Source organism: Sander lucioperca, chromosome 3 (assembly GCF_008315115.2).
Source record: "Sander lucioperca isolate FBNREF2018 chromosome 3, SLUC_FBN_1.2, whole genome shotgun sequence".
NCBI lineage: Eukaryota > Metazoa > Chordata > Actinopteri > Perciformes > Percidae > Sander > Sander lucioperca.
This window is the reverse complement of record NC_050175.1, coordinates 36,298,392-36,320,891: the sequence shown is the minus strand read 5'-3', so window position 1 is coordinate 36,320,891 and position 22,500 is coordinate 36,298,392. Positions and strand designations below refer to the sequence as shown.

At 41.7% G+C, this 22,500-nt stretch overlaps 1 protein-coding gene across 1 annotated transcript in view; it reads left to right on the top strand.

The window, feature by feature from the left end:
* The window catches only part of iqgap1 (IQ motif containing GTPase activating protein 1), a 72,327-nt gene that overhangs the window by 49,403 nt on the left and 424 nt on the right, over positions 1-22,500 (top strand). Inside the window, exons 16-37 of the mRNA XM_031323659.2 lie at positions 2,982-3,072; positions 4,409-4,576; positions 4,951-5,093; positions 6,297-6,467; positions 6,570-6,653; positions 6,747-6,818; positions 7,166-7,235; positions 7,959-8,323; positions 10,017-10,180; positions 10,288-10,512; positions 12,283-12,423; positions 12,541-12,625; positions 13,681-13,913; positions 14,112-14,244; positions 14,409-14,511; positions 15,675-15,810; positions 16,793-16,880; positions 18,807-19,016; positions 19,864-20,030; positions 21,345-21,467; positions 22,179-22,287; positions 22,407-22,500. The exon at positions 22,407-22,500 is cut by the window's right edge and continues 424 nt beyond it. Of these exons, the coding sequence (XP_031179519.1) occupies positions 2,982-3,072; positions 4,409-4,576; positions 4,951-5,093; positions 6,297-6,467; positions 6,570-6,653; positions 6,747-6,818; positions 7,166-7,235; positions 7,959-8,323; positions 10,017-10,180; positions 10,288-10,512; positions 12,283-12,423; positions 12,541-12,625; positions 13,681-13,913; positions 14,112-14,244; positions 14,409-14,511; positions 15,675-15,810; positions 16,793-16,880; positions 18,807-19,016; positions 19,864-20,030; positions 21,345-21,467; positions 22,179-22,287; positions 22,407-22,500 (3,175 nt within the window). The remainder of the gene's footprint in view (positions 1-2,981; positions 3,073-4,408; positions 4,577-4,950; positions 5,094-6,296; positions 6,468-6,569; positions 6,654-6,746; positions 6,819-7,165; positions 7,236-7,958; positions 8,324-10,016; positions 10,181-10,287; positions 10,513-12,282; positions 12,424-12,540; positions 12,626-13,680; positions 13,914-14,111; positions 14,245-14,408; positions 14,512-15,674; positions 15,811-16,792; positions 16,881-18,806; positions 19,017-19,863; positions 20,031-21,344; positions 21,468-22,178; positions 22,288-22,406) is intronic.

Sequence of the window (22,500 nt, the reverse complement as noted above, 5' to 3'; positions counted from 1 at the left end):
AAAAGAAATTAAAAAATAAAATAAAAATAAAAATACATGCAACAATATCTGCCAACAAAACTAGTAGTAACAAAAAGCAAAAAATTACAAATAAATTAAATGAAAACAATAACAAACCAAGCAAGTTTGATCTTTAACACTCAAGCATTGGAAAAAAAAAATTGTACTATGTATGTACTATTTGGTAAATCATAGTAATACTATTGTAGTCTGTTTGTCTGTAACTGATGTTGTGTATTGTCCCAAACAGGTCTCTCTTGTGAATGAGACTCTGTGTCTCAATGAGATTACCTGTATAAATAAAGGTTATATATATATATATATATATTAGAGTTTAGATTCTCGGGCCGTTATTTTCAAGGGTCCACAATTTTTTTTTTTTATCCATTACCTTATTATCCTATTTGGGTGGGGAGATAGCTATGCCATAATCAGAAATATTATAAATACATATATAGGCTATATAAAAGTAACAAATGTGTACAAAAGTTAGGCTGCAGTTACAAAATGCAGCACGTGTCATGCGCGGAGTCTCCTCCTCTCGCACGCATCACACCGGGAGCTTGAAGATGTAAAGAAAAAAAGAAAAACAGGAGAATTAACTTTGAGCAAGTGTGGAGGAAAGTCGGAGGTATGGAAGCAGTTTAAACAAGTCGTGGGCAGTGACAACAATATGTTGTTCATCATTGTTTCTTTTATTTATTTATTTTTTTACATTTCTTCATTCGGATCTACTTGCAATCCGTTCCATTCTAAACAAACAGCGCAGTTTACAGGCTTCGTCCTTGTTGTATTATTCTAAACAGATTTCTGCAGTTCAAACAACTCTGAATTGTAGTTGAGAACGTCAGTTATAACGGCCCACGTATTAAAAAATTGTCGGGTTTAAATTCGGGCTCGGGCTCATAATTACAGTTAATGTGTCGGGCTGTCACAGAGGGGAGAAGAAACCAGAAAATATTCACATTTAAGAAGCTGAATCAGAGAATGTTAACCTTTTTTCTATTAAAAGAAAAAAGACTCAACCCGACTAAATCGATTATCAAAATAGCTGGCGATTACTTTAATAGTTGACAACTCATGGATTAATCTTTGCAGCTCTACTAAGATGTAGTCAAGCTGTAAGAGGGGTGTTTCCAGCTGAGGTCAGGGGAGTTTGGAGAAGAAACAAACAACCAAGCTTTTTTTTTTTTTCCTCCTGCGGTTCAATTTGTGACTGGCTTCTTTGTGTCGCCTCATTAACTCTGCAGTATTAGAACAGTTAGTCAGAGACAGTCAGGCAGAAGTTAAGCTTTGACTGGGCTGAGGGCTGTGCCTAGACAAACAGCAGGAAGTCCTGCCCAGACTCTGACTAACAAGCCCAATATAGTCTACTACTGTATGCCTCTTCAGATGGTTATCTCCTCACTTTGTAACTGCAACAATCACTGGGAACAACTGGGACTGTACAAGATTCAGTCTAGTCATGCTTGGTTCTGTCTGTGTGTGTCTGTCTGTGTCTGTGTCTGTGTGTGTGTGTGTGTGTGTGTGTGTGTGTGTGTGTGTGTGTGTGTGTGTGTGTGTGTGTGTGTGTGTGAGACACATGCATGACCTCATGGTTTCAAAGGAAGTTAAAAAAAAAAAAAAAAAGAAAATGCACAGAAGAAAAGTTTAGAACGATGAATTATAATCTACCCAACCCCCTCAGCTTTCACTTCCTCTTATTTGCATGATGGGCTTGAAACGTGTGATGAACTACATCAAGCTACGCCCAAGTCCTCCTCCAGTCCCTCCGCCCTCTCTGGCACCACACCCTGTCTCCCGCCAGCTGCAGGGACTCATCATCACCCACACACAAATACCTATTACCGCGCCAAGTGCAAACATACAAACACTAATCAGCGCTCGCCCAGGTACTCTGTTTGCTATAAAGATGCACTCATTTCAGTCCTCCTGGTGCATGCTGTTGCACATGTCAGCTGCCAACTCCTCTCCCTTTGCAAAAAAAATCTTCCTCTAGGATCTGATATCAGTCAGTCAGACCCGCCCACCTCCTTTCTCACACACACACACACACACACACACACACACACACACACACACACACACACACACACACACACACAGGGGCGTCGGACTGGGGAGAAATAGGGGACTGAGTACCTAGGGCTCTCATATGAGGAGGGCCCAAAAAGATGCTAGAATGAATAGCTGTGGATGCGGGGAGGGGCCCATAGAAAATGCCTTTCACACGCACGCACACGCACACGCACACACACAAACACACACACACACACACACACACACCTCCTCATCTACCCTAAAGCACAACGTGAAGGGGCAGGACACATAGAGGGGGAGGCTGAAACCAAAACCAAATGAGTTGCCTGTTTCAACAGGCTCTAGAAAGCAGCAGCAGCAGCACAAGTAGCAAACAGCTGCCTCGTGCGTTATACAGAGACAGAGTGCGCCATCTGGATGCAGTTGGGTTTAACTACAGTTCATAATGAGTGGAAACTGTGTTGAATTTAGTAGAGCTGCAAAGATTAATCGATGAGTTGTCAACTATTAAATTAATCTCCAACTATTTTGATAATCGATTAATCTGTTTGAGTCATTTATTTAAGAATTCTTCTTAAATTTGGATGTTTTTTTTTGTTTCTTCTCTCCTCTGACAGTAAACTGAATATCTTTTGAGTTGTAGACAAAATAAGACATTTGAGGATGTCATCTAGGGCTTTGGGAAACACTGATCATCACTCACACATTTTTTTCACCATTTTCTGACATTTTACAGACCAAACAACTAATGAATTAATCGAGAAAATAATCGACAGATCAATCGACAATGAAAATAGACGTTACTTGCAGCCCTAATTTAGAGTTATAAGCCTTTTGCTGCAGTCTGTCTAGTTTACACCGCCCTGTCATTGTGCAATGCATAAAGTGAATCAACCTTTTTTTATGTTAGTTTCTGAACATATGTTGCCGTGTCCTTCCAGGAGACCCAGGACCCCTCTGCTGTGCTATGGCTGGATGAGATCCAGGATTCCATTCTGAAGGCAAACCAGGACACACAGGAGGCCTTGCAGTGTAAGCTCACACTTCATTTTACTGAACCTATGTTATATATAAGTAGAGATGTTCCGATACTGCCTAAAACCCTGGTATCGGTATCAGGAAGTACTGGAGTTTATGCACCGATCCGATACCACGTAATAAAGCCCTAAAGAAAATCTACGTTAAAGTAGTTTATTTATGTTCTTTTTCTGTTATAACTGACTGTCAAACTGCATAATAAAAGAAAGTTCTGTGGCGTTCATTGTTTGTTTGTTCATGTTTCACAAAGAGTTTAACCTGAGCCAGACTGACAACAAAGATAGAAATCATATCACATCCATACAGGGATAGTAGTATACAGCATACGCGGAGTTTGCGGGGCCCCCCCGGCGGCTGAAGCGGGTAATTGCATTGTTTCATGGCATGACCAGATATTTTATAAATATTTTAAATAACACAAAACAACTAAATGGTGGTAGGTAATACATCTGATTTCATATAGGCCTACTGCTACTAAAACTAAAATTACTGTTGCTCTAGTCTGGACGTTGTAATAAAGGTTTCCTAAATGCCATGTATATAAATTTGCTGTCAACTTACTAATTGATTGCATGTTTTGTGTAGATTTGGACTTTTATACGTTTTTATTCCACATTGTTTAAACGGCGAAGTGGATCTCCTGATCGCTGTGGATTACTTTTTTTTTTTTCGTGTCATTGGATTACGGCAAAATACGGATCTTTTTTCTCAATGTGTCTTAACCTTTTATGGTGGGACTGCGCTTGGTTTCTGCGTTTGGAGAGGCATCTCAACAGACTGGAGGTCCAACACTGATTGTTCACCGTTACATTTTAGTTGAATTTAAGTGTCGGGGCAGTTTGCCACCGTCTGTCTATTGCGTTCCAAGACAGCCATGCTGCGATTGGATTTCATAAGGGCGAGTTGTTAAATTGTTACAATGTAATTTAAAATCTTCTTTAAAAATAAACATATGTTTATTTAGCATGTTAGTTTTGTCCATATGTGCTCGTGCTTTGTTCCCCAAGTGGTAGGCCAGGTCTCAGCTTCTACAATGAGTTTGTTTTTGTTTTTTTTGCCGCCCCTGGCTCGAATGTCAAACTCCGCTTATGGTATACAGTTGTTAAAACATAATAAAATATATGACACACTGGTATCGGATCGGTACTCGGTATCGGCCGATACGCAGGTTCAGGTATCAGAATCGGTATCGGGAAGCAAAAAATGATATCGGGCCATCTCTATATATAATATTGCAGAACATTTACTACCCACATTCTGCCGAGAGTTCTTGATGTTAGGACAGCGTGAAGAGCAGCAAAGGGCTGACGTTTTGTGTTTGTGTTTGCAGTCTCGCGCTCCATCCAGGCTGTCAATGAGGCGGTGGACACTGGCGATCCAGCTCAGACTCTCGCTGCTCTGCGTAACCCCGGGTCAGGACTGTACGGAGTCACCTCCGAGTGTGCTCAGACCTACCAGGAGGACCTGTCCAAGATAAGAGATGAGAAAAAGGCAGAAGGTGAGGAGAAAATGTTGGGATGAATAAGGGGAAGGACAGCCACCGTGTCTGTCGGAAAAACTACAATTCTGATTACATTTGGAGGAATAATGCTCGTTTTCAGTGGTTTTCAGTGTTTATAAATGGGCCGTGGTGGCCTAAAGGTTAATGAAGCGAGTTCAATCCCCAGACCGTTAAGATAAAAATCTGGGTGGGGAAAGTTTTCTTTGAATGGTCCAACATTGTAATTCAAAATCTAATTTCAAACTACGAAGAATTTTGCCTGCTGTACTGCATTACTGAAATAAATGTAAAATGGAGGGATTATGCTACTTGGTAATTAGCTCCATTGCCTCCATCTTGTTCACTTGTGTTCTGTAATGCTGTCTGTCCAGGTGATAATGGCAGTGACTGGGTGAAACACTGGGTGAAGGGAGGACACAACTACTATTATAACCTGGAGACCAACGAGGGCACCTGGGTGGAACCAGAGGGCTTCGTACAGAACAACACCCAGCTCAACAAGGAGGACATACAGGTGGGTCACTGTCCCTGTAGTCTCCCATAACCGGACCTATCTCCACAGCGCTGTGTAAGGAGTAAGGTCTGGCTTCACCACACATACATCCCAGGATAGAAGGAAAAATTGTTCTGGGTTGTTTGCTTTTCTTCAAACCAATCACAATCGTCTTGGGCGGCTCTAAGCTCCGAACGCAGCGACGGTGTCTCTGCAAAATGGTTTTGGTGGAACATTTGCACCCTGCAAAAGAAAACACACAATATTAAGTGAAATTAACTGTTGACACAATACAGAAACATGAGCTATTTAAATTAGCTAGATACATGGTTAAACATAATTTGCTCTTACCGGTACATAGCCGTGTAGCCTGACGTCATCATACTCAGATTCTAGTCAGAATATGAGTCTGATTCTGCTCCATTGGGCTGTGATTTTGGGGTGTGTTTCAACCGAACCAGGAAAGAAAATTTGCCTCTGCACTCAATTGGATAGACCTACAACCAATCAGAGCAACGGAGTACGTGACGTTGCCGAATCCCGTAGGAAGGACGGCAAAAACATCTTTCCGATCGACAAATGCCTCGATCACGGTTGACTGTTCCTCTTTTAAAATAAATGCGCTGTCGATATCTTTTATAACAGACGCGATGGCAGCCATCTTTGTTGTAAACAAATTCAACCTAAGCACTCTTTGGTGACGTGGTTGATTACGTTACTGTTGATCATCTGTCCATCATCGTATAAAGCCCGCCCTGACAATTTGATTGGTCCAAACAGCTCTGGTTGGAGCACAACGGATCAAGTCCAGACCGAACTTCCCGACCTCAAATGTTGTGGGCGGGGCTAAGTTTGGCTGGCATCCAGGCTAATAGCCGTGTGCACTTTGTCCACAGCAATCCCAACAATCGGTCCCAAAATGTCCCAGTTAGAGAGGAAATACCGTAAACGTATTCTTCGTAAATCTTTATAGTCATTCCCCAAAAGAACCAAGCAGGCATGCCTTGTTGCACCATCCAAATATCGTTTAAAACTTGCCTTTTTTACATGTAGCTTGCTAGCTCAAGGTTTGTTGTTGTTTCCCGAAGCGACGGGATTTTGAGAACGGCAACACACAGAACTACCGTTGATTCCGACTACTGTCCTTGTGCAGCACTGCATGGCCGTAGCGGGGTTTTTTTTTCAAACTTTGAGTTAAACTGTTTGCTTTATGCTTCCTGTCAGTCGGTGGTGTCCGGGGTAACCACAGCCTACAATCGAGAGCAGCTGTGGCTGGCCAACGAGTCTCTGATCGCCAAGCTGCAAGCTCGTTGCCGTGGCTTCCTGGTGAGAAAACGACAAAGGGAGCGGATGAGCTTCCTGAAGTCCCAAGACCCAGCAGTTTCATGCATACAGGTGAGATACACCTGTAACACAGCTATCATCCTGAGTGCACACATTGAAACGGCTGTCTGCTGTGAGGACTTGTTATTATACTGATTGTCTCTTCTTTCTCAGGCCCACTGGAAAGGCCACCAACAGAGGAAGAAGTTCAAAGACCGTAAGCAGTATCTGAAAGACCACAGTGAAGAGGCCATCAAGGTAACGTTATTATGCAATGTCTGTAAACTAAATATTAGTATCAGACGTACGAATACAGTTAAGACTGAAAGGATTTATTTTTGTCTTCCTCAGATCCAATCCATGGTTCGGATGCACCAAGCGCGTAAGAAATACAAGGATCGTCTAAAGTACTTCCAGGATCACGTGAGTGTTCATAGCCTCAAACCTGGTTGAATAAAATTAGCCGCAAATTGAGTTTTTGAGACAATTTGAAAAAAGAACCAAGACAATGGGTTGTAAATGGTCTGTCACAGAAATGAGGGTTTAAAGTTAACATATTGCAGTGTTATCTAATAAAAATCACTGTGCATTCATTTCCTGTGACACATCGCTGACATTTAGTCGGTGTCTGTGGGCTTTGAGGGAGGCAGACGGATCATTATCACTCTGACACGAGTGAAGTCATTTCCACTTCATCTCACAGTGGATTCCTGTGGTACTGTTTAAAAAAAACAAAGGTCAGCCAAGTGATTGCTGTTATTCTACTGCAGATCAATCAAGTGGTGAAGATTCAGGCTTTCATTCGAGCCAACAAGGCCAGAGATGACTACAAGACGCTGAGTGAGTAGGATCCCAAACAGACTTTGAGTTCTATAAATGAAGGCTGATTTATGGTCCTGCGGGGGCTCCGTGCAGAGCTTTTACTGTAGACTACGTAAGTGGCCTGATGTTTACACTTGTGCGTTGGTGTGTGCGTAGGATTGGGTATCATTTGGATTTTTACGATTCCAATGCCGAACCGGTAGTTTTAAAATAATTCTGATTCCTAAACCGATTCTTGAAAAACTGAAAAATGACATCAAAGAAAGGCTCTTTTATAGAGTTTTTTTAAATTGAAAATTATTTAAATTTAACAATATATTAACGTTTTAAAGTACTTAAATATATAATAAGAAAGGGAAAGTGGGGAAAATATTTCAGTCGACACATTAAGTAGAACCGAAATGAGGAACCGTAATTTGCGTTCTAATCCGGTCTGATTCCTACCGGTTGCGTAGGAACCGGGTTTCGGTACCTAACCCTATGTGTGCGTCAATCTCTTTAAAAGAATAGCAGGGCAGGCATGTGTGTGTGTGGGGAGTGTGTGGTAGAGGGTGACCTGCAAAATGGGATTGATTTTATTATTCTAGTACCAAATACTTAAATTCTTGAATTTAAAAGAACGATATTTGGCGTACTTGTATCGATTCATTATTGCCACAGAGAATATAGCGATACTCTGCTGTATAAATTTTTTCCCCCGCCCCAACTTGACTGTCAACATGTCCTCCCTCCTCCCCCCAGTCAGCGCAGACGATCCTCCGATGGCGGTGGTGAGGAAGTTTGTCCACCTGCTGGACCACAGCGACCAGGACTTCCAGGAGGAGCTGGAACTGATGCAGCTCCGCGAGGAGGTGATCACCAACATCCGCTCCAACCAGCAGCTGGAGAACGACCTGAACCTGATGGACATCAAGATTGGCCTGCTGGTGAAGAACAAGATCACGCTGCAGGAGGTGGTGTCGCATAGCAAGAAGCTGACCAAGAAGAACAAGGGCCAGCTGTCCGACATGATGATGATGAACAAGCAGCGGGGGGGCCTGAAGGCCCTCAGCAAGGAGAAGAGGGTCAAACTGGAAGCCTACCAGTACCTCTTCTACCTGTTACAGGTAACCTTACAGTTACAGCTCTGCTCTTTGATTGCTTTGTCTCTAAATCCTGATACCTGCCGTCTGCCTCAAGGCTACTCATCAGGGGCGGGGCTGCAAGGGGGGCACGGGGTGGCCATCGCCCCCCTAAAATATGATTGCCCTAGCATAAGGTTGGCTACACAAAACAAGAAAGGCATAAAATATATTAAAACAATATAGATGTAATGAGGTTGTGTGGACTTGTGTGTGCGAGTGGGACAAAAAGACGGTCTCACATCACTCCTGTTCTTAAGTCTCTTCAGTGGCTCCCTGTTGCAGAGAGGATTCAGTTTAAGTTCTCACTCTTACATACGGAGTGTTGTAGCCTGACAAGCCAGACCCACATCATGATGTTGGGTCTGGGAACTCACCATTGGCAGGGCTCAATCCGAGGGGCGGGATAAACGGTTGTCTTTCAAATTCCCTCTGCACGTAATAGGATAGCGCTACAACCAGGCAGAGCAACGAAGAAGGTAGCGGAGTTTGTTGATAGATTAAACTTTTGCTGTATCCGGTCGGCAAAACTCTGAACACATCTTCCTTTTTTAAGAATGACTTCAGTGCCGTTCTTTGTTCTTTTCTCAAAGAAAAGCTTAACTCCAAGTCTTCCAGAGTCGCGGCCAAAGCCGATTCCAAAGACCGCTGTTCGCCAGCAGCAGCAGCCATCTTATTTGTTTTCAAGTAGCAGGGAATTCACGCGGAACCGTCGCAACTCTGCCATCATTATGTTAAGCCCGCCCACCGACTCTATACACGATGTGATTGGCCTGGCTAGAGTTTGGTTTTTCCAGCTCGCAAGCCAACGGAGAGTTGCTAGACTGACCCTGGCTGCAAATGACATTTGCTGCCGCTAGGGTGCGTCTAGATTTCTAGGCTAAGAGTGTTGTACAATCAGGCACCTTTTATTTTTTATTTTTATTTTTGTTTTATTTCACCTTTATTTTTTCAGGAAAGTCATTAAGAACAGGTTCTTATTTCAATGGCGGCCTGACAAGTGGTAAAGCCACTTAGGGAAAGGGAAGGAGGGCTAGAAAATAAAATACATTAGAAATACATACAATTGAATGACATAAAATACAATTTGAAATACAACACAGACAACAGTAAACACATATACCAAGAGGAACAAACAGGTACGTGGGTGAGTAAAAGAGGGAGAAACATATGTTACAAATATTTAGCTGGAAAATGTTGATGTGGAAAAGCAACTGCAGATGTCTGTGAACAAGGATGATATACCTGCATACATGGCCGAGTTACTTCAACAATATTTGTCTGCTCGCTCTCTTAGGTCTAATATGTCATATTTACTGTCTGTTCCATGCACCTGGCTTAAGACCCGTGGTCATCGATCTTTTGAGTCCGTAGCACCGAGACTTTGGAGCGCTCTGCCTCCACCCTTATGGTCTGCTGTTTCTGTGGACTCTTTTAAAAAAATCAGATAAAGACCTACCTTTTTAAACAGGCATTTGGTTGATCTATCTTCACTTTCTTTTCTGTTACTTTGTAATTTGAATTGTGCATTGTGTTTGTAACATGTATCATCTTGTATGTTTTTATGTAAAAAAACTTTGTGATTTTTATCCATGATAAGCGCTCTATAAATACATTTAACTGACTTACTTACATCTCTCTGATAATATTTAACTCAATGTCTGCCTTCTTTTTATAGACTAACCCCACGTATCTGGCCAAGCTGATCTTCCAGATGCCACAGAATAAATCCACAAAGTTCATGGACTCTGTCATCTTCACCCTGTACAACTACGCGTCCAACCAGAGAGAGGAGTACCTGCTGGCCAAGCTCTTCAAAACGGCCCTGCAGGAGGAGATCAAGTGAGAACCAGACACTGCAGCAATCATTTATGAGCACAGTTTTAAATCCGATGTCCATAAATAAATACACAGTTAAAAAAAAAAAATGTTTCAACAACTGTCCGCAGGTCAAAAGTGGACCAGATGAAGGAGATCGTCACAGGAAACCCGACAGTCATCAAGATGGTGGTGAGTTTCCACCGCGGTGCGCGGGGACAGAACGCGCTGCGGCAGATCCTGGCACCGGTCGTCAAGGAGATCATGGATGACAAATCGCTAAACATCAAGACCGACCCGGTGGACATCTATAAGGGCTGGGTCAACCAGATGGAGACGCAGACCGGAGAGGCTAGGTGAGCTTAAAGCTACATTGTGTAAGAATTTCTCCCATCTAGCGGTGAAATTGTATATGACAACCAACTGAATATTACTTTCTGGTCCCTCCCATTCCGAGCGCATTTTAACTCCTACAGCCAAACCCGAAATTAGCTCTTAGTATCTCCTTAGTTTACACGCAGCTGTTCTAGCCACTCCAATATTAACTTTGGTCTTGTTGCTTTGCCTGTCGCGTTGTCGTTTTAATTCTCTTTTTCGCTTCCCTGGCGAGTAATCTCTCCCTGGCATTCATCACGGTGCCACTGAGTGTAAGAGGGCGAAAGGCGGAGGTATGTCCCTCTTTGGCTAATGTATTTTAAAGATGGAGGCGCAACATGGCGGCCATCATTCGAGCGACTCGCTCGTATGTATTCTGAATGATTCTGAATGGCAGATTCTACGCTTACGAGAATACTTTGATTAGCTGGTGGAAGTAATTACACATGAATGAGCACATATTTGTGAAAGAACAAAGGGGTTTTTGCTAAGAATCAACTAAAAAAATTACACAATGTAGGTTTAAAGGACAAATCCGGCGCAAAATGAACCTAGGGGTTAATAACACGTGTGTACCGAGTCGACCGTTCTCTGGGATATGTTTTCATGCTAATCGAATGTGACCAGTTTTATCGCAAACCGCTAATTAGCTTATAACGCTAGCTAGCTTAACCCCTAGGTTCATTTTGCGCCGACTTGACAAGAGGGTGGCTGTCTAATTTTTTCACATACAGGAAAATCATAATGCAACATCACTGCAAAAACAAACCAAGAAAGTCATATCACTTATTTTACGGCCAATTAAATCTTAATATTTCTAATTATCGATGTTAAATACTCTGGTCAAACATTTTTCTGAGTAAGATATTTAATCTGTTTTTCTGCTAGGCTTGGCAAGTAAAATAAATATATATATATATATATATATATATAAAAAACGATTGCATGATAATCCCACTTACTGTATATCACACACTATTATTAAATGAAAACTAGTTGGCGTACTTATTTCAAGAATCAGACCAAACTTAGAACAAGGCAAAGACAAAAACACAATTATTGTTTTTACATTTTTGTCTATTTGGCATACCCAAATGGAAAAGCTTATAACAGAAGAATTGTAAGGGAAAAATCCATGTACAATATGTGAGGCTTCATTTGAACGGTAACATCTTCTAGTTTCTGGAAATGGGCTTTAGCATGTGGCTAAAACACAGCCTAAACTACATCAGTACAAAGTACTTTTGGTCCTCGTCTGTAAAAAGTCATATTTCAATAACAATAACTTGGACATGCTTTATGCCAGAACTATTAAAATCACCACATTCATTCTACATATTGTCAGCCACAACCGTCTACAATTCCAGACTTTTAGGCCTAACCTTATGGGACAGGACGTTTTTAGTTTGTAGTCTCACTGGATAGACACAAAAACAGAGTTATGGGATAACTAAGTACAGTAATAAATATATAAAAAATATATAAAATTTCACTTTAGTTTAAAGATCAGATGGTGTTTTATAGTAGCCTGATTTTTATGCTAGAAATCTTATCAATTCATTATTGCTTACCCCATTGACAGATGTCTTTGTTGGTGTTGGCACATTTTTCCAAATTACAGAAGAATTGCAGTGATGAAAGCGTGGCTACAGTACTGCACACTAGTGAAGCAAAGAAAGACTCTACGAGGATATGATATGAAATTAACGGTTGTTCCTTTTCTCCGTCTCTTTCTGTCCTGTCCTCAACAGTAAGCTGCCTTATGACGTGACTCCAGAGCAGGCCATGTCCCATGAGGAGGTAAGGACGAGACTGGAAGCCTCCATCAAGAACATGAAGACCATCACTGACAAATTCCTGTCCGCCATCATCGTCTCGGTGGATAAAATCCCGTACGTTCCTCACTCACAGCACCGCTGTCTGCATTTTTACAGACTCAAGTCAGCTGTTTCGAACCAACAATTATAGTGACATTGTTTCCGCTGTCTGTGTGGCTTTTTGTCCGTCAGATATGGGATGCGTTTCATCTCCAAGGTGCTGAAGGACACCCTCCATGAGAAATTCCCAGATGCTACGGAGGATGAGCTGCTCAAGGTTTGCATCTTTAATTTGTAAGCGTAATGTTTGTCACTCTGTGCTTCCCAGTCTTTAAAGGGTCAGTTCTACCAAACCCACCTACCACAGTGTTATCTAAACATGCAGATCATTTCAGTTTGATGGAGCTAATGAGTGTGAGGTCTCTGACACTGAGACTTATCAGGATGTTCCACCAGGCGCGTCTGTGCTGCGTTCCGGTTTTGTTCAGTCCTCCGCCACGCACCATACCACACCGAGAGCGTCTCGGAAGCGAAGCGTCTTGCATCCCGACTCGATTTTATTGTCTCTACAAGTACTTGAAAGAACAACTTGAATGGCTGCAATTGCTCGCGGCACCTCTGTTGAAAACTGGGTGAACTGACCACCATAGCCTCTTCATTGATCATCTTCTGCCTGGCTCTCTCTTCCCTGTTTCTTACACCTTTCTTTCCATTTTTTCTTCTTTTCCCGCTGTTGCTCTGCTCTTCCTCGCCTCGCCGACCAGCTGCAGCCTCTCTGTCGGGGTGGTGGTGGTGTCCTCCTTCTCTCTGTCTGCTGACATTAAGGTGGCTCTCCTCTTCCTGCACACGCTAACAGGGTCAAGAGCCTTTTCCTCTTTTTGCACTAGCACCTACCAAACCCTTGAATCTCAAATCATTCCCCTCATGGTTAATCTGAATAGTCCTAAAATAGAAAGATGCCAACAAGGATGTAATCTTTGCCGATAGGTCCCCCTAATTCCTACACACTGCTCCTTTAAGTTAAATGAAAATAATCCTAGGTTAATGCCTGCTTCTTATTTTTCTGTATGCTGATTTAATTCGGTACTGTGAATACTAGTATATCTGTTGATGGCTGCATCACCCAGCACACCTTGAATATAACTTTACTAACATTTCTTTCTGAAGAGTTTGATCACTGGTCATACAATAAGTTTTCCAATTTTAAGAGCTTTTTATATGCCATTACGACTTTTCATCCTAAAAAAAGTGCTCATAAAGTATGAAAAATATGTCACCTTTTCTCATCATAATAATTTTGACTAACGGAATCATTTGATTTTGACGTTTCAGATTGTGGGGAACCTCTTGTATTACCGCTACATGAACCCAGCCATCGTGGCACCCGATGCCTTTGACATCATCGAGGTGTCGGCGGGTGGCCAGCTGACCACCGAGCAGCGGCGAAACCTGGGCTCTGTCGCCAAGATGCTGCAGCACGCCGCCTCCAATAAGATGTTCCTGGGAGACAACGCCCATCTCAATCCCATCAATGAATATCTCAGTTCCTCCCACCAGAAGTTCAGGTCAGATGTTTATCATTATAGAAATTTGAGGCAGATATGCTATAACTAGCAATAACTAGCAATGCTTTTCAAAAAGGGGCGTTCAGTTACTTCAGGATGATGTTAGTAAATGTCTAGTTTCTCCTTAGTGATGCTCTCATGCTGCCTTTGCTGTTTAAAGCTTGTATTCTGACTTTATCCCTTCTTCTTCCATTGCAGGCGTTTCTTCCTGGCAGCGTGTGACGTTCCCTCACTTGAAGATAAGTTCAACGTGGATCAGTACTCTGACTTGGTCACCGTCACCAAACCTGTCATCTACATCTCCATTGGAGAGATTATCAACACTCACACAGTGAGTTTGGACCCCCTCACTCTCTTCTGTCTCAAATCATTCCCACTGCCACACACATATTCCTGTTGGTCTGTACCTAAATTGTTGATTTCCAGATGTTTTTGAGAGATTTTTATCTTCTACAGTATGACTAACACACTGCCTGGGCTCTTCTGTCCTGTTAGCTGCTGCTGGACCACCAGGACGCCATTGCTCCAGAGCACAATGACCCCATCCATGAGCTGCTGGAGGACCTGGGCGAGGTTCCCACCGTGGAGTCCCTCATCGGTGAGTGGAGTGAAGCAGATAACTATACAAGAACTGAACTTAAATAGAAGGAGGGTCGGTCGTTTGGTCGGTCAGTCGGTCGTTTGGTCGGTCCATTTTGGTCGTTATGTCTGTCCATTTGTTTTTGACATCCGATCGACGGACCCAAGGAAGTGCAGTGTCGAGTGCGAGCTCTTGGAATGTATTAGTAGTACTCGATGTACACACTGTATAGTGTATTAAGAGGGGACCACTATTTGCTATTATGGAGCTGGACGGCATGCTGGGTACAGCTCACTCTTCGTCGCTCGCTACAGTACATTCAAGAACAGATGAAGAAAGAGAGACCGGAGATGTTACATTGTAGCAAACTCAAACATTTCAAACAGCAGCGATGTAACTTTCCAAATGAACGCTTTTGTTTCCAGAAATAGCCTGGTCCCAAATAGGGATGGGAATCACAGGGTACCTCACAATTCAATACGATACACCATACATGGCTCACGATACCGATAATATCACGATACAGCAATTGTGCAATAATCAATACATCACGATATCGGTCTAACTATTAATACAAAATGCCCGTGAAAAGGTTAAGTTCAGGTTTTCTCTCTTTATTCACTACAAGTCCAAAATGCACAATTCTGCAGCGCAATATTTTCAGTCTGTAAGTTAAACTTTGGACTTAAACGTGGCTGGGGCATCTGTTATTTTCCTCAAATTGCTGTCCTCCATCCTGTTGAAAACCTCTTTCCCTCATTCATGTGTTGAGCACCACCTTGAGGGGCCATGAAGCCGCGACGCTGGGAGCAGGAAAATCTATTCAGAGCGCCTTATTTTATTAATTAAAATATTGATATGTGGCGCCAGCGTATCGATTATCGTGTCGCACGAAGGATAACGATACATTGGCGTATCAATATTTTTTCCCACCCCTAGTACCAAATAGCTAGCTGTTAGCAAATGACCCATATACTTTAGCATTACGAGGGACAGAAGTACATCATGGCAAATGTATTGTCGAGTGTGAAGTTGTTTGGATGAGCGGTTCTTGAGAAGGCTGGAAAACGGCAATAGCGGAGGCCAAGCAATCATTAACAATTATTAAGCACCCAGTAAATTATCATCTGATCCTTTGAGCACATTGTCCCTTCATCTGATTAGCTCTCGGTCTCTTTCAGGTGAAAATCCTCTTCCTCCTGACGACCCCACCAAAGAGCTGATGGGGAAGACCGAGGTTTCACTCACACTCACTAACAAATTTGACGTCCCTGGTGAGGCCAATGCTGAGATGGATGCCCGGACTCTCTTGCTCAAGTAAGTTCATTCTGTAGTATCATGATAGAGCTGGGGCGATATGGAGAAAATCAAATATCACTATATTTTTGACCAAATACATCGATGCCAATATTGAGGCGATATTGTAGGGTTGACAATTGATGCTTTCACAAAATATTTGTAACAATAATAACACAATGAGATTTTTGATTAAAAAATGTTTAGATTAGATTCAACTTTATTGTCATTGTGCGTGTGAGTACAAAGACAACGAAATGCAGTTTGCGTCCAACCAGAAGTGGAAAAAAAGCAGAAAAGTAGAGCTGGGCAATATATCGATATTATATCGATATCGTGATATGAGACTAGATATCGTCTTAGATTTTGGATATCGTAATATGGCATAAGTGGTGTCTTTTCCTGGTTTTAAAGGCTGCATTACAGTAAAGTGATGTCATTTTCTGAACTTACCAGACTGTTGTAACTGTTCTATTATTTGCCTTTACACACTTAGTCATTATATCTACATTACTGATGATTATTTATCAAAAATCTCATTGTGTAAATATTTTGTGAAAGCACCAATAGTCAACACTACAATATCGTTGCGGTATCGATATCAAGGTATTTGGTCAAAAATATCGTGATATTTGATTTTCTCTATATCGCCCAGCCCTACAGAAAAGTCCAATGTGATATTCAAGTATAGACAGGTGGTGCATAATATATGACTAAGTGGGTAAAGGCAAATCATAGAACAGCTAGTAAGTCTGGTAAGTTCAGAAAATTACATCACTTTACTGTAATACAGACATTAACACCAGGAGAAGACAACATCAGTGTCATATCACGATATAACGACACACAATTTAAGACGATATCTAGCCTCATATATCGATGTCAATATAATATAAATATATAGTCCTGCCCTAGTTCATGGCTAACAAAGTAGATACATATGGTTGTTTCAGAAAATTGAATGGTTTCTTACATGCTTTTTTTTATTATTATTTTTTTCCAGCACCAAGAGGCTCATTGTGGATGTGATCAGGTTCCAACCCGGGGAGACTCTGACTGAGATCCTGGACTCATCAGCAGGCACAGAACAGGTCAGATATAAGATTTAGGGCCAACAAAGCCACTACAGTACACTGCTGATGTCGTGGACCTACAATTTAAAAATAAATAAATAAATAAACGTTCTGGTACTATGTTAACTAGTAGGGCACTTTGAGAGCGCAGACCTCCACCAAGGCATGACCTATCTCACAATGTTAATGCAGTGTGACACCACATAAATGCAGCACAAATGTCCTGATTCGCGTGTTAACGAAAAGTGAAAAATACTTTGCGTATCTGCCCCCGTGAATCGGATCCGAAATGTAATCAGTTCTTCCTTGGCCCATGCTACACACTTTTACCAAGTTTAAATAAAAATCGGGCCAGCAGTTTTTCCGTAATCCTGCTGACAGACATACAAACATACAAACCAAGCCGAAAACATAACCTCCTTGGAGGTGGTAATAACTTGAAGCCATCATTATGATAAACAAACAAACAAACAAACAAACAAACAAACAAACCATACCCTCACCACACCACTGTATTCAGCCTGTAGCTTCGTCTACATTGCATATTTCATCGGGTAGACATTTCTGGATTTCTGGGTAAAAGGTGATTGGCTTCCTTTTCAAAACGGACTTTTAAGCTTTTGCCTAAAAGCAACAGCTTACTTTATTTAGTAGGCAGTGAAGGGCTAATGACTACGTGTGCCTATAACATCTATGGCAACATCCTCTTTCCAACAGAAGCAGCTGTGTTTATATGAAATGGGGAATATTAGATAACGTTACAGCTAATGATACTACCAAAATACCAGAAAGATGTATTGCTGCTAACATTTGTCTTCATCACAGTCTCATTTATTTACCGTGAGGACACCAAATTATCATAATAGATGTATGAATGTATATTTATGTATTGCTGAAGTATTATGCTACACAAATGGCAAGCAATTTACTGTAAGCAGACATCAAAATTGTGACACTGAGGGAAACAATTGAACATACTCATTGAACATAAATGACACCTCAAAATGAAAGCAAATCACTTTTTTGTTCAGTGATTACGTCACATGATTTTGCCAACAGAAGTGTAATATTGAATTGCCAGAATTTTAAAGATATATGGTTTAGAGCAGGGGTCTTCTACATTTTTTTTACGCCAAGGACCCCTTAACTGAGAGAGAGATGGAGCAGGGACCCCCTACTACATATATTATATTACATTTGCAAAATAAACTGGGCCTACATTAACGTGTAGGGCGGCCTGAAGCCTTTATACATACCTTTTTAGTGCATAGAATACTAAGCTATTAAAATAGTAATTGTTGGCATGATTTTATGAATCCTTTTTTAATGTTAAACATACATGGGGCACAGTGAATCCTCAGGATGAACTGTATCTGTGGATGGCTGCCTTAGTGACTACCCTACCTATGGGCTAGAAAGCCTATCATTAATGGCTGTTTTTTTTTTTTTTTTTTTTTTAAAAAATGGGCTGATTGATATTTGCTAATAATATGTTGGATTCATGTTAAGACAGGACTATGGTTAACTGCTCCTCAGATCTCTGCAGGGTAAATCCAGACAGCTAGCTAGACTATCTGTCCAATCTGAGTTTTCTGTTGCACGGCTAAAACAACTTTTAAACGTACACGTTCCACCAAAACAAGTTCCTTCCCGAGGCTATTTTGCAGCAGCACCGTGGCTCCGTCCGGTGCTTAGCGCCGCCCAAGACGATTGTGATTGGTTTAAAGAAATGCCAGTAAACCAGAATGCTGTGTGGACTAGGCAGACCTTCCTCCGCAGCGCTGTGGAGGAAGGTCTGGTAAAGCGAGACTACATACACTGCAACAGGAAATCAACTTGGGGCCTTTTAGAATGTTTATGTTATACAACTGTGAAATGGTCTATAGAAACATTGTTTAACTGACATTATAGTAAGTATGATCCTCTTGTTTCCCTGGGTGACAGGAAGCAGAGTACCAGCGTGCCATGCAGAGGAGAGCCATCCGAGACGCCAAGACTCCCGAGAAGATGAAGCAGGTAAAACCGGTGGTGGACGACAGCCTGACGCTGCAGGGCAAGAAGGACAAGATCAAGAGCAACCTGCAGAGGCTGGCAGAGCTGGGCAAGGTTCACCCCGAGAACCGCTTCCAGGACCTCATCAACGACATAGCCAAGGTAAATAAAAATGTCTGAAAAGCCCTATTCGCACGGGACTAGTATTAGTATTACCAGAGGACATCATGCGATTTAGAAACAACTAGGGGTGTCACGATACATCGATCTGGATCGATATATATCGATTCAATCCTTAACGGAGCAATATCATCGATACAAAGTGAAAGCAAAGATGCTTTATTCCCACTTTATATTTGTTCTTTTTATTAAAAAGAGTAGTTTTTAATTTAAATGTCTGGAAGAGCTTAGAAATAAAACTGACAAATCATATTTAAGTTGATTTTTGTAACTATATATAAATGTAACGGATTGTGTTAAATAGACTTATGAGTTGAATTGAAGCATATAGTGGCAGACTTTGTGGCATCAGTAAATGTTGTATCATTGTCCAAAGTATTGATATAATATCGTATCGTGATAAATCGTGTGATTTACGCCCTTAGAAATTACCCCCCCACGTCTGTGTTGGATAAATTAAGTCCGTATTTTACTCAGATTTTCTGACATTATCCCCCACATATGAGGCTCTGTCAAAACTTTCATTTGTAATCCGCAACGCAGCCAATAACGACGCCAAATCACAGGGATGCCTTTTCTCACAGGACTAATATCACACCACATATTGTATGTGTTTGGTGAAATATGGCAGGTCATTTGCGGTAGACATTTTAATTGACAAACTCTTGACATGGCAGATTAACGCTGGGATTAAGATCACAGACGGACTCCGCAATTATTGCAAATTACAAGAGGTCCCCAGGTAATACTGATCCCGTGCAATAGGGCTAAAGTGGCCAATTAAAACTAGCAGCGTCTGATTTAAATACAATGTGTTTGTGTGTTACAGGACATCAGAAATCAGAGGCGGTATCGTCAGCGTAGGAAAGCTGAGCTGGTGAGACTTCAGCAGACCAACACCGCCCTGAATTCAAAGACCAATTTTTACGAAGTTCAGATCGATTCGTACAATCAGTATATCAAGACGTGCATGGACAACCTGGCCAGCAAGGGAAAGTAAGTGATTTAACAGTTCTCTGTCATATACAGTAACAAAGTATTTTTACTTTGTTACATTACAACACTGTTATTACGTTATCTGGGTCACATAACAGTGATATATAACCAACAGCTGTATGCTGGAATTCATTCAAAACTTTAATTTGTTTAAAAAAGTAATGAATAAATATTTTAAAATTTGACTTGACTTGTTAATTGCCATTATTTCTGAGACAATTAATTGTACAGCAACATTTGGAATTGTAACATCTCTAATGTTGACATATGACTGACTGGCATCAAGCTGACAGTGTATTTATCAAAAAGCTATGGCGTGTATCAGCAGACCGCAAAGATGAATAGCGGATGAAGGTCAGAATACATGGTTTGGTCATTTTCCTTTAGGCTACGTTCACACCCGCAAGTCTTAATGCTTAATTCAGATTTTTTGCTCAGATCAGATTTTTTGTTTGGCTGTTCACATTACCTTTTAAAATGTGGCCTATATCAGATTCCAGTGTGAACTGTTTGCGGTTTCAAACTGACCCGCATGCGCCAAAGAACAATAACAATGACATCAGACGCAGCACGCTGTTGAACTAAAGTTAGGGAGGTTATGGAGGAAGTAAGCATTTTCGCTTTTATTTAAAAATGTTGTGTAATGGCAGCCGTAACATTAATGAGCTGGCGCGGAGGAGAAGAATGAAGAGAAAGAGAGACAAATAGGCCATTTGTTTTCAAAAACGGAGCGGTTACGGTATGATCCTTCTAGTTTTGATTGAATTGAAGTATCTCCCCATACACTAATTACACCTCACTCTCCCTCCATTGACTTACTCCATCACTGTTCTCCATTTTGTAGGCCTAGTCAAGTTTTTAATTTTACTGTCTGCGTCTAGGGCTAACTCCCGCCGGAGCATAATTGTGACAAATGTCGATGTAGATTGATGTAAAAGTCACATCAAATCTGCCTTGGTTGTTCACACTGCGGCCGCATTGAAACAAATCAGACCTGGGTCTGATTCAGGACCACATATGGAAGTGGTCTAAATCTGATTTGAAAGAAATCAGATCTGGGCAAGATTTGAGTGTTCACACTACTTCTGAAGAAGTCTGACCTGGTCACTTTACCCCAAAAAAATCTGATTTTGGCCACTTCTGCCTGCAGTCGAAGCGTAGCCTTAGTGTCAAATACAAACCCCAGTCTCGACAACCAAACTCCTGTCCTCTGATTTTCCAAACATGTTGAACAGAACCATTCTGACTATGCGTGCTAAGAGATGTCATCCAAGAGATGGTTGTACTGTACACTGTCTTTCTGTCTCTCCTCAGGTTGTCAAAGAAACCAGGCGACAACAAGACCAAGAAGAGTAAACAGGTTTCGCAGAAATACACCGCCGCTCGCCTCCATGAGAAGGGCGTGCTGATCGCCATAGAGGATTTGCAGCCCAACCAGTGAGTTCTGCTTTCTTCAGTGGTGCAATGTAGTCTATATCCACGCCCTTCCACTTCCGGGATTGGTTCGTTGCCGCCGGAAATTCCGCTGGATGTCACTCTTTACGGCCGGATGTCCGTCACCTTCCGCTTTCTTTGTGTTGTAATTTTAAACTCTGGTGGATTTCTGAGGACTATGGTTAACTGCTCCTCAGATCTCTGCAGGGTAAATCCAGACAGCTAGCTAGACTATCTGTCCAATCTGAGTTTTCTGTTGCACGACTAAAACAACTTTTGAACGTACACACGTTCCACCAAAACTAGTAACTTCCCGAGGCTATTTGGCAGCGGCACCGGGGATCTGTCCGGAGCTTAGCACCGCCCAAGACGATTGTGATTGGTTTAAAGAAATGCCAATAAACCAGAGCACGTTTTTCTCACATCCCGGAATGCTGTGTGGACTAGGGCTGTTGGAACGAATACCGAAATTCGAATTGTAAAAAATCAATACTATTCGAATGCTGAAATTACTATTCAAATGTGACCTTTTTTTAATAAATATGTTGGCTAACGTTAGCTAATCTCCCTCTTCTCGCCTTGGCTTACCCGCATGTGTCACTCATGTCACGTCTTATGAACAATAACTTAGCGGGAGTGAGAACATTGTCACATGGTTACTCCTTTCACCACATTAACGAGTCTTCCCTTCTGTTTACTCTTCTCTCTCCACAGGTTCAAGAATGCTATTTTTGAGATTTCTCCAGCAGAGACTGTCGGAGTTTTTGAGGTGAAGGCCAAGTTCATGGGCGTGCACTTGGAGACATTACAGTTAGAATATCAGGTACAATTTCTCTTTTCATATCTTTTATTTTTTTTCGACAGTGAATATTGGTGCGTTATAGAGACAGTCAGCTGGGATTGATTTATTGCGGCTGACCTTTTCATGTGTTTGTTTCTCAGGATCTCCTCCAGCTGCAGTACGAAGGCGTGGCGGTGATGAAGCTCTTTGATAAAGCCACCATCAATGTCAACCTGCTCATTTTCCTGCTCAACA